The sequence below is a fragment of the Epinephelus fuscoguttatus genome, linkage group LG2, assembly GCF_011397635.1.
Source record: "Epinephelus fuscoguttatus linkage group LG2, E.fuscoguttatus.final_Chr_v1".
NCBI classification, from domain to species: Eukaryota; Metazoa; Chordata; class Actinopteri; order Perciformes; family Serranidae; genus Epinephelus; species Epinephelus fuscoguttatus.
The window spans coordinates 32,142,279-32,154,227 of NC_064753.1; the positions used below are offsets into that span (position 1 = coordinate 32,142,279).

The 11,949-nt window shown below is 39.6% G+C and overlaps 1 protein-coding gene across 1 annotated transcript; it reads right to left on the reverse strand.

The window, feature by feature from the left end:
* Positions 1-4,263: 4,263 nt before the first annotated feature.
* On the reverse strand, positions 4,264-11,244 carry nae1 (nedd8 activating enzyme E1 subunit 1). Its single transcript, XM_049598323.1, has 20 exons — positions 11,112-11,244; positions 10,556-10,659; positions 10,412-10,472; positions 10,290-10,320; positions 9,584-9,655; positions 9,213-9,292; positions 8,713-8,822; positions 8,320-8,429; positions 8,160-8,222; positions 7,966-8,029; positions 7,784-7,875; positions 7,584-7,643; positions 7,307-7,440; positions 7,066-7,141; positions 6,333-6,372; positions 5,675-5,761; positions 5,476-5,568; positions 5,190-5,304; positions 5,049-5,098; positions 4,264-4,937 (listed from the first exon to the last, which is right to left on the reverse strand). Exons 1-20 carry the CDS (start codon positions 11,159-11,161, stop codon positions 4,828-4,830), a joined length of 1,602 nt encoding a protein of 533 aa, XP_049454280.1. The 5' UTR covers positions 11,162-11,244; the 3' UTR covers positions 4,264-4,827.
* Between the last annotated feature and the right edge of the window lie 705 nt (positions 11,245-11,949).

An 11,949-nucleotide genomic window follows, 5' to 3' on the forward strand; every position in this document is an offset into this window, starting at 1 on the left:
ACTGTGCAATTTCCTTCATTTCCCTAAGATGACTCATCCATTTCCCTCCCCCCTTTCTCTCTCCCGTTATTGCTTGAGGCTTCCAGCGAGAACCATCGTTGGCAGTGTGGCCCTTCTGCAGGCTGTGCGTCTGATTTACTGATTGATTTCAGCATTAACGACCAGCCCCTCCTCCCACCTAACCTCAAACACACACACACAACTGGACACACATGCATTATCTATTGTCAGGCCTCTTCTGTGGCTTTAAGATAAACCGGTTACAAGAGCCTGAAAGCTGAAGCCTTGATGATGCATGGATGCAACAGAGGCAGAGTAGAGATGTGTGGAAAAGGTGACTTTCTATCTTGTTTCCATTAGCAGCATTTTAACTCCAGTGAAAGTAAAATACATTTCTGTTTTTAAGGCTACGTTGCCATGTTTAGCCGTCCAGTCCAAAACCTTATTGTTTTGGTTCACTCATAGTGTCGTTTTCATCCACAGCAAGCCACTGTTTTTATTGGAAAAACCTCTGAAAACCCACTGTACACTACCTGCTCTGCACCAAACAGCAGACACACAGTTAGCAACTCATTGGTGAGCATAGTGGAGCATTTAGCAGCTAAATATTTGCCTCGTGGGTTCACAGAGTACAAAAAGGAGCTAAGAGAGAGTAAATATTATACTTACAGTCATAAGGTGGCCAGAAACACAACTCTGAATGAATGATAATGCTGCTCCATAAGTGCTGGGTGTGTAAATAAGGACTGTTTGCTAAGAAGTTCATATTAACTTAAAAAGCTTCTGATAAGTCAACTTCTTCTGCTGCCCCAAGTGGCCAAAAGACTGTTACTGCAGGTTTAAATGGAGACTATGCAGCTTCTGATAGACGAAAAGCACTTGTATTTGTTCTCTTTTTAATTAATTGTACTATTTTATTTTCAATGTAACAAATTTCTGATTGTATTTAACGTCTTTTTATGTTGCCTTTATTGCTTTTACTTGATGTATGTTTTATGTAAAGCACTTTGAATTGCCTCGTTGCTGAATTGTGCTATACAAATAAACTTGTGTTGCCTTACAAATGAAAAGTGGAGCTTCCAAGCTATAAAACAAGGCCTTGCTCAGTTCGACTCTCTCAGGGTTTTTGCAGTCTTACTTGGTGTGGTATGACCGGCAGCGTGTGGCTAATGTTGGCAAACAGTTGATAAAAGCTGTGTAACTGACATCACTGAGCCAGTTTGCTGACTTATTAACTCTACTGCTGTTGCACTACATTTTAGCATTTTACCATGTGGACACAGGCTGATTGCTCCTCAGCAAGCTAGATAGGCTCACTTTAATGCAAAAATGTGTTCAGCCATCAGGATCTCATTCTCACCACTGATTTGAATTAACCCTCCTAGTTGGCTCCAGACTGTGTTGCTTGCTCAAGAGATCTTGAGACAACCACACAAACATGGTACCGAATGTACTGAGGGTACTGTGTACTGGCTGTGTGTTCTATCAGCCCTGGAATCATGACCTGCGGGCACGTGATAGCCATGCGGCTAACTAAGCAACGACCAGATTGGCACATGTTCTTTGACAGATTCAGAGAAATAAAACACACATGTTAGCACAGCATGAAGTGAAGTAGAAAAGAAAAATCGTAATCAAAGGATATAGAACTGATCCATTTGAGATGAATAAATTGATTCAGTGTCTCATGATAAAACTGAAATAAAAGAAATTCCAATCTGCCATTTTCAAAAGTGTCATTAAGTGTTTCATTTCTGTCCATTAGTTCTAAGCAATGAGGCTGCTGCTGACTGAAACATAACACATGTACGGACACTTGCCTAATTACATAATGCAGGCACATTTCCCTTTTTTGTGTACTGCCTGTAACAGGAATATATTTAAATTCGACTTCTCCACCATCAGGTGTTTTGAGAACACAATTTCAGTCATTTTCAAACCCATCACGACCAAATGTACTATCATCTGACCGAGACACAAACATGTTAGTCTGCCTGGTTAGCCCGGCTGCAGGAGAGGACTGTTCGCTGTAGCTGCTGGACTGATTTTGGTGAACAATGACAAAACTACACTGTGTGCCACTTTTGTTGCGTAATATGTTTGACACCAGTCATTTAAGTATCATGTGTTGAGGTACTGTAGGGGGGATGTGAGTTTTCTTTTATGACAAAAGGCTGCTTTCAAACGTCTTTAAATTTCAGTTTATTACAAAACAATAATAATGTGAGACCATGTGGACAATTTGCTCTAAATACTCGACTACTTTTACCATATGAATACTTGCCAAAGAAGAAACAGGGCCCTGCAATAAAAAAAGGTTTCCAGAGAAACAGGTCTCTTTTGGACTGTTTGTTTCTACAGTGTGTTATCTCTTGTCAGTAACCATCAACCACCAAGTGTGGGGGGTGTTAGGTTACAGGGAGACACACCAGCCACTGTCAGGACTCTGATAGCGAAGCAGAATAACTGAAGCCATCGCGGTGTTTTTAAAAATGGTGAGCACTGAATGTTGTATGTCGGGATGTTGACACAGCTGTATACAAAGTGGCTGGATGCACATTAATCACAATTTCATCTCGTGCCCTGTCGCAGTGCGTCAAAGTCTCGTTGTTGAAAAGAAACACAAGATATTAAATGGTATAAAAGTTAAACAAATGATGTTTAGGATGCTGAGCGTGGCTTAAGAGGACAATGGATTACTAACACACAACAGTAAACTCAACTTTTCCATGTAGGAGACAAAGATCTTCCCTTATAGATGTCTCATGCAACTAAAGGCCACAAGCACACAATGTTCAAATAATGTAAATGTTTAGTTTGTTTTAAAGGAAACCCTACTCCCTCAGTGTTATCTTTATTTAAGAGGTGGACACACAGACAGACCTGGGAGAAAGAAGAAACCCTGGCAGGATTAAAACCATATAGCAGAGGTAATGGTTGCCCTTCTGATAACACTACTTGACTGATCTTGAACCTTCTCTCAGTCTCTTACTTTACAAAGCGGCCTGGTGTGGCCCTAATAAACCTGGCACCGCCGCTACATGATAATCTTAAGAGGCGGTGGGTGGGTGGATGGACACATGATAATCTTTTAGGCAGTAGACGAAATCTTCATTTAGGAAATGGCCAGAGTACTTCTTGGCACCCTGCTCTATCCTTTCTCAGACGGAGGGTTTGAGTGTGCGTCTGAGGATGTGAGACAGATCGCCGCATGGGGAGAGCTGAGGGGGGGGGATGAGAGGGAAAGATCTGCTGAGGGCAAATTTCCATTCTGCCAAAGTCTGGAGGAAAAAAAAACAAATGACAAACTTCACCCTGCCCAAGAGTTACATCACAATGACCCTCATAATATAATCCTCTCGCAGGACTCTGTGCAGCCTATTAGATCACACTCACTACAAAGACCAGCGTCCTTTTGGTTAATAATTATCACTGTGAGTTTTTACTTAACATCCAACTGCAGGTTACGTCAATTGCAGTCTGTAACCAATGGTCAGCGTTCAGGAATTGGTCAGCAAATAAACTTGGAAGCAAACATTGATCTGTGAGTAATGATACATGAAAGGGTGCCCTCTGGTGTTGAGTAAGAATAATGGCGTCAAAATCTACACTGACAACACGTTTAGGATTTCAATTTAGTAGAATTTAGAAGGGAAAATGCTGTAATAACTGGAACGAATTTGTTTGACTTTGCCCAATACATGCAAAGCTAGAAAAATAAAATCACAAAACCCATCTTACTCTGGGTTGCATGTGAATCCTGCCAAGGGGCAAATCACATAACAGGCCTTTGAAGAAGCTCACATGCTTGTCATCTAACATTTATTCGGGCTAAATGACTGCGTAATCCTTGTTTCAACTATCAAACAAGTCAACAAGTCGAGGTTATTTACTCCAAGTGTTTACCACACTGTAGTTGAGCAGAGGTTCACTTATGCAAGCCCAAAAGTCAGCGCATGAGGAAGGGCAAATCATTTTGGGGAATACAAAAGCACAAACATCCAGACGCTAAACACTAGTTGCTGGACAACAGATCATGAAAAACAGAGTCTGCACACGAGGCCATGCTCCCATGAACATATATTTAACGTAATTACCATAGAATGGTGGTAATTATACTAAATTAAATTACATATATGTTCATGGGAGCATAGTCTTGTGTGTGGACTCTGTTTTTTCCGTCTTTTACAAATCATTTTTGCACACTGCAAGAAGTGTGTGCCAAACAATGCCATCTTTATAATAAAAATAAACAAGTTCAGGTTAAATATTCAATGTTTTTATAACAATGTATGAGAGTTAAACACTACATACAGCATGTTTATTTTTTTCATTTTGACCCAAAAACTTCAACCTTGTTTCAAACACAATACAATAAAGACAGATGTGACTGTAGTATACAAAGTGCTGCTACATTGTGAAGTATCATCCATAAATGTGGAGTTTCACGAATGAAAATACCACATCAAGGTTTGTAATTTATTCATTTCAGTGCCAGCTTTGTTTATTGATATCTGCCACACACAAAAAAAACAGTTTGAAGAACTCCTCTGTGGGTGCTGTCCTGATTTCTCCGCTCTCAGGAACTTCAACAAAGAAGACAAAGCTCTACGATCGATAGTATAAAGAGTCCTGACCTTTGATCTTCTGCATGACAAGCATTTTTAGCGCACGCATTTTGGCAGTTATCCCATTCGGTTGTGATATAATGCAATCTTTCTTCCTACTTTCAGTTTAGATTTTTGAAAGCGAGTTGGTAAATGCCTCATTGATGTTGCTGTTTTCTCTGATAGCATGTGTAAGCAAACTCAGGATCAGTAACTGTATTCACAACTGTAATGTAGCGGAGGTCTGTGACATTGCGTTGTAAATGAAAGTGTTGTTGAAGGGCACAAACTGGTGGCTGATGATCTTGATCGCCTCTTGAGCAGCAGATCCTGAAGAAACACCATTGAAACAGAAAAATAAGCATATTCATTGGCACTGTACATAGGTAGGATATGCTGTGTCTTAGAATCTTAAATCTCTGTAAAGTGCTACTATATTACCTCCCAAAAATGCAGCGACTGTGTGTGGTTCTGCCGCACCATATCGACAGCTGCGGGTTAAAAAAACACAGGTAAAGACAGTTAATAATTTGGCAGTGTTTAACAATACAATCAGTAAACCCAGCAGTGACCATGACTTACAACTCATGGATGTAATCGTCTTTGATGTTGACGTTGAGGCTGTACTCCTGCAGTAGGCTGTTCACGCAGAGCTTCAGTTTGCTGATGTCGTCCTCTACCTGGTAGTTATAAACTCCTGTAAGATGTGGGAAAGATGGAAAAAAGAAATAAGACTCGTACAGCCATTTTATTTCTGTATACTGGCATCAGGAAGAATGATCTACATGTGTTGATGACTTCATTTTATGAAGTTCCATGAGGGTGTTTTACATCTTTAAAGAAAGGTCTGTATAAACCTTGGTCATACCTGGGTAGCGGGAGTGCTGCTGATAGAAGCGATCGACAGCACGAAGCATGAGGTAGAAGACCATCTCGCTATCTGGATTGTCCATGCTTGAGGCTGAGGACACACAGCTATTGTTAACAGGTGAATATACTTTACGCTTACCAGAAGAGAAAACAAGACTGAAAAGCTTAGTAAGACAATAAATTGATCTCCAACTTACTGATTTCATCTTTATTAACTGAGTCCACACTATATTCGTCAGCCAGAGATCTGCAGCGCACCACCCTCAGAAAGGATGAATTCTTACCTAGACACCGACACAAACACCCACAGTTAGCGATAAACTTATTGTAGGTGCAGCAAAAGTCAAAGGCACAGTCAGAAGAGCACATTATGTTCCACTAATATGCAGACTGAGTTCTTGACTCCAGAAGGGACACACAGTGACAGAGTTACAAAGCTTAACTGCAGCCATTCTCGGAAAAACACTTTTGAAGTCAGAAAAGGCAACACATGACAGACATGGCGTGTGCTGATAAATTAGTAACAAATGTAACTGATGAATAGATGGCGTGCGGCAGTTTCAATTCGCGCATTATGCCGATGTATGTTTATGTGCATGTTTGTCTAACTGTTTACATGGATGATGACAATTTTCAGGCGTTACAGAACTAATTTGAAAATGTACTTACAGAAGTGTGACACGTGCATCTCAGTATGAAATAAATGCCTCTAAAAACTCTATGTAGTATGTAGTATGGGCAGCATATTGTGGTAATCAGGTTCAGATCAGATTTGTATGCATGTAAACCCACTTAATATAACTAAATATTAAAATAGGAGGGTAAGGGCTGTTAATTAAAGGATGGATTACTCACAGAACAGTTTGATGTCCTTTTCAGAGATGCTCTCTGGTGGCTAACAGAAAAAAAAGTAATGGAAATCAATTTTAAGTGACACAATTTCAGGGCAAAATCTATTAATGCAATTATAATATGACCGTAAAACGGCTGCATGCAAGACTGACACAAAAGCCACAATTTAACCTTTATTTAACCTGAAAAACCTCTTGAGATTAAAAATCTTTTTTTTTCAAGAGTGTCCTGGCCGAGACAGGCAGTACCATAAGTTACAGACACATAACACAGAACAAAAAAACAGAATAAAATTGAAGGCAAAGAGTTGGAAACGCTGATTTTCAACTGAAATAAAAGCAGATTTTGTTGAAGGTCCCCACAGTTAACCACAAAGTTGCATTCCCAAGTTAGTTAAACTTGTTTGGCTGCAGTTGTAGGATCTAGGACTGTATTTATTTTTTGTAGGTGCTTTTTTGTGGGATGTGTCACATATTTTCTCTAGACCACTATTTATTAAATACATTTCCCTATTTTTACCCTCTTAGCCTTTGATATATGCCACAATGGCAGTATTGTCAAATTGGTTTTAAAGTTGCTGTTGTAATGCATCAAAACAAGTGCTTCCTGGTCACAGCTAATTCATTCGACTTATCAGACATTTATTTTGAGTAGCAATAAATTTATTAAGCCCTATATTGAAACCCAGACTACCTTAAATACTCTTGTTTGATAACTACATGGGTTAACAACATACCTTTCCAACAGACTGCAATAGACATTCTACGTGCTTAGAAACAGCTGCTGCATCCTGCATGGCCTTTTCCCTGTAACTGAAATAAAACACAAAACTGAACGCCAACACAAACCCACATTATTAAATAAAACACTGTTGGACAGAGAGACACAGAACCGAATCCTTTGATCTGAGAACTTTTTAAGTATTTTTCTCTTTTTTTTTTCTCTCTCTCTCTACCACCCGTATATTCCACACTTACACATTTTGAAGGTTGATGAACTTCTCCGAATCTGCAATCATATCTGGGATGGTTCCCCGTACAGGTAGGCTTCCATTGCCCTCATTGACAGTGAACTCCTTGACCGCTCGCAGCATCACAAAGAAGGATGGGGTCTGGGAAACAAGCACCAACATAAAACATGCTACACATTAAAAAATAATCGAAAAAAAAAAAGAAAAAAAAAACTATTTATTTGAAATGGTGATATAACTATGTGTGTTTTCTTAATAGAATGGTCTCAGGAAAAGTCAAAAACCTGTGATGTGATGTTGTTACACTGTTCACTGTTGAAGAGGTCTTCAACAGCACTAGGAATCTGCAGAAACAAGACAGTAGAAGAGACTGTAAACTGTGACACTGTAAAAACAGACAAACTGTGGGGGTTTAAAAAGTCAGATATGCTGAATGGGACACAAGATAATCGTTAAAAACTCAAGAGTATTTGAGATCTGGCACCTTGGTTGGATTTAATGCAGTATTGACATTCTTAATAGCTTCTTCAAAGTTTTCTTCGTCCTCTGGGACACCATTCTCATTCTTCAGGATCCCTGAAAGAACAAAAAAAATCACAGATAAGTTTGGTTACAAGCCAAGTCACTGAACCTACTGGCAAAGACAATCCAGAGGTCCACAGATACCTTCTCGAATAAGCTGTCTGAAGGTCTCTTTCTCCTTGTAATTTTTCGGTGGCTGACAATTGTGCTATAAGGACAAAAGTAGAGAGTCATTTCATCATACAGTAATGTAACAAAAGCAGTCAAGCATAGATATCAGTAATGGAGTATTTGTCAGACATCTTGGAACTGGGGAGGCCACAGAAAATGTGCTGTACCTCACTGAGCCATTTCTCCAGGTGCTTAGCCACAATGATAATCCACGGTGTGTGACTGTGATCCTGCAGATTAAATAAAGAATGGAAAGGAATACTATCAGTTGTGTAAAGCTGGCACATTTTAAACTGACTAATGTCCATAAAGACCCCAAATACACACCTTCTTGTCCATGCTGTCGAGGTCATAGGACTGAATGTGGTTCTTGAACTCAGCAAAAGGCTGGCATAACCTCAGGTCCTCCAAGGCATTGTCTGGGTGGGATTCAATCACTAAAAAGAGAAGTGGTTAAATGTTAAAATACATTTAAAAATTACATATAAACTATGAGCCAGAGTAAATAACAGGCTAATGTAAATACCCATGACTACAGAGAGTAATTAATGGCATGTTATCTATCACAGTGCTGCATCTGCAATTTCATAGGTTGATTAACCATTCTGAACTGAAAGCATCACATATGTACAAATATAACACCAATTAAAAGTTGTTATTTGCTGTATTTAAGTTTAATAACAAGAACAGTGGAATCAAAGTAAAATGCTGTTTACTAACCTGTATGCTCCTGCACCACTAGCCTCATGTAGCCGATCAGGCCGTAGGTTTTACAGACTAGAAAAGGTACTGAGGCACTCCACAGGACTGAGCCTAGCCTCAAACATGTGCTGTTGGATTTCAGAGGAAATTTGTAACGTGGAAATGTTTTCACAAAAGAAGTAAACAATGTCTATACAATTAAAAATGGTAAAAATCTCTTTGTCAATTAGAACGACTGAGGGGGAAATGGTTTCTAATCTCTGGCTGGACTTGAACCACCAACCACAGGGAAAGTACTGCACTTGCAGCTTGTATATACAAATGTTCCTCAAGCATAAACAAGTTCCTTCATCAGAATTTTCAAGACAAGCCCAGACAGAGTATGAAATGCTCCGTCCATGATGATGTTCTTTTCTTTGAAATGCCACTAAAAATGCCACTCTAGCATTGCAATATAATTTCTCATTAACTCTTTTCTTACAATAAAATGTGAGAGCAGGAGGAACTGTATCTCATACCTTTCTGGCAACTGGACACCAATGACTATGGAAAACCTGTGGAAAAACTCAGGATCGTTGTCCAGCAGCTTGTCTGGACTCTGCAGGCGTAAAAAAACACAACATACTTTGTCAGTATCAGAGCCATGATGCTGATCAATACATTTGCACATCTCCACAGCTGCTTGCATTCATAGATATACTTTTATGAAATACAAACTTAACATTTTGACCCCTCTTGTAGTTCTACTAAATCAGCACTTAGTCTTATGTCCACTGGTTTAACGTGTAGTAGTATGATGTAAATGATTTGTGTGTTCAGTTCCAACTGAAACACTGTCAACATTGTGAAAACATCTGCGGCACTATGTCAAAACTTAAACAACACAAACCTCCTCGACAAAGTTTCCAGAGACATCACTGTTAAGTTCTTGTAGCAGCTCAGTGGCAGCCTGTGCTCTGTTCTGTAGCATAAAAAATAAGGTCAGGGGTCATACAAAGATGCAAACACATTGCATTTGTTTCAAATAAGAATTTACAAATGACTTCATGAATAACTAGACGCAAATGCAGGGTAGAATAGGAAACAGAATACAGGCCCACATCACCTCCGATAAGCCCTCTGGAGGTGTTGTGGGCCTATCATTGAAAAACCAGTGAAGAAGGGTACCCATCTGATGACCCTATAGCTTTTCCCCTCCTACATCCCCATCCCCTTCCCCAGCACGGCTCCAACTATCACTCACAGTCGCAAATATGTGCAACATAAATTGCCCAGTTAATCTCTGCCTCAATTTAAGTCGATTAAAAGCAGTTGGGGAGGTAGAGTGTACAGCCCGGTCTGACAGGGGAGAGTTCAGTCCACACAGATGTCTCTCCTTGGCTCTGCATTCCCTATCAATCTACCTATGCTCTTTCCAATTTTTTTATCCATCCAACCATCACCCTTCGGCTCCCAATCAGAAACCCCCAGGCAGCACTATCACTCCCACTCATGGTCTCAGGTATGTGCATCAAGGGACTGTAACATATAGTCCTAAAATGAATGCAGATTGTGTGTCCATACAATATAAATTCATTTGTTTTGGCAAAGCATACCTTTCCAATGCTGTTGTTGCTGAGAAAAAAGCTGCAAGACAAGATCAAGAGGTCAGCCATGAACACACAAGTCAAACTAATACATAGTAATTCAAGCTTAGAGCACAAGACTGCTGTCTTACTTGTTTCCTACATCTTCCCCTGAAACTGTGTGTCCATCAACAATGGTGAATGCTCCAATACCTGACAAAAAAGACAACAAAGAAATCATTCAGAAAGACGCATTCATCAGCAGCTGCAGCATCATCACAGAAACGTCTGTTTACCTGGAAGTACCAAGTTCTTCAGTATCTCTGTCCCAGTTGCTGTGGCGTTGATGAGACAAACATGTGCATTCTCCAGTGACTCCTGACCATGGTCACCCCACAGTCTGAAACACAACATGGACATGTGTTGCCATCTAGTGATACGATTCACCCTCAACCGCTGTGAAATCACAGCGAGACACTTTGAAAGAATGACTTAGCCGGTGCTGTGACAGCTTCAGCAGCACTGACAAACCATGTAGTGTTACTCTTGTTTTACCCACAAACACAATGAATATAAATTACGTTAGACATTATAGAAGCTGGTAATTCTGATAGGTAAGCACACACCAGAAAGAAATACAAAGCAACCCATCACATTAACCTTAAAGCTCCTCTACATGTTAGCTCGCCGAAGCTGTTTTCACTGAAACGAACATAGCAAGCTAACGCTAGCTAACGTTAGCACTCCTGCCTCATTAATGTTTCCGGTGTGACCTCTCAGAGGAAACACGCAGGATATTTATCAAATAAACTATATGTTCTCTGTGAGACATATGATATAGTTTAAATGTACCTGAGCTGTCTGTCGTATTTCTGTTCTTTGGAGGCTTTGGTGGCTGCCATGGTTTCTTTCCAATGAGTGACATCTACGGACTCATCTTAACTTCCGCAATGACAGATTCGTCACAAATATGCCCGCGTGAACATTCAGATGCGCACTTTCGACACAAAAACTCATTGTGATTCCCATTTATAAAGCCTTTTGCTGGAATAATGTTATTATTAAATTGTAACTTCAATATTGTGACTGTAATAGGAAAGATACGATTTTTGTCTGTGCTCTGAATAAATACAGTAAAAGGTGTTCGAGGCGGTGCGTTCACTGACTCCTTGAGGAGCAGGGGCAACAACAATGAAGGGACACCTAACCAAGGATGAAGGTGATGAGCTGAAACTGGGAACTTTATGGATTCTTGTGGCAACCAGAGCAGACATTATGATACATATTCTTCTGAAGTTACATTAATATCCAGAATGTGAGGCATCCATGGCTCATATAGTAATGATAATTTCACCATTAGCACCACATGTGGGGTACATGGTTAGGCTGCAAAACTTTCATAGGCTAATTGATTAAACTGAAGATAATTTTCTCAATCAATCAACTAAAAATGTCAGTGAACAGTGAAACACTACCTTTAGCCCAAGGCGGTGTCATCAATGTTTTTTTTTTTTTTTTTTAAATTTAATTCGATTTAATCTAATTTAATTATTTGTATTGCATTTTATCTAATTTTTTGTTCATTTATTATTTTTGAATTTACTCCAGCAAATTCCTTGTGAGTGAAAACCTACTTGGTATTAAAACTTCTGATTCTGGTTCTGATTTTATCTCATGGATACTTTTAAGG

Excerpts from the sequence above, each read along its gene's own strand:
- nae1 (XM_049598323.1), bottom strand. The coding sequence starts at position 11,161 with ATGGCAGCCACCAAAGCCTCCAAAGAACAGAAATACGACAGACAGCTC. Across the intron at positions 10,660-11,111 it reads AAATACGACAGACAGCTCAG|ACTGTGGGGTGACCATGGTC; the intron begins GTACATTTAAAC and ends GTTGTGTTTCAG. Across the intron at positions 8,823-9,212 it reads GGTGTCCAGTTGCCAGAAAG|CACATGTTTGAGGCTAGGCT; the intron begins GTATGAGATACA and ends GAAATCCAACAG.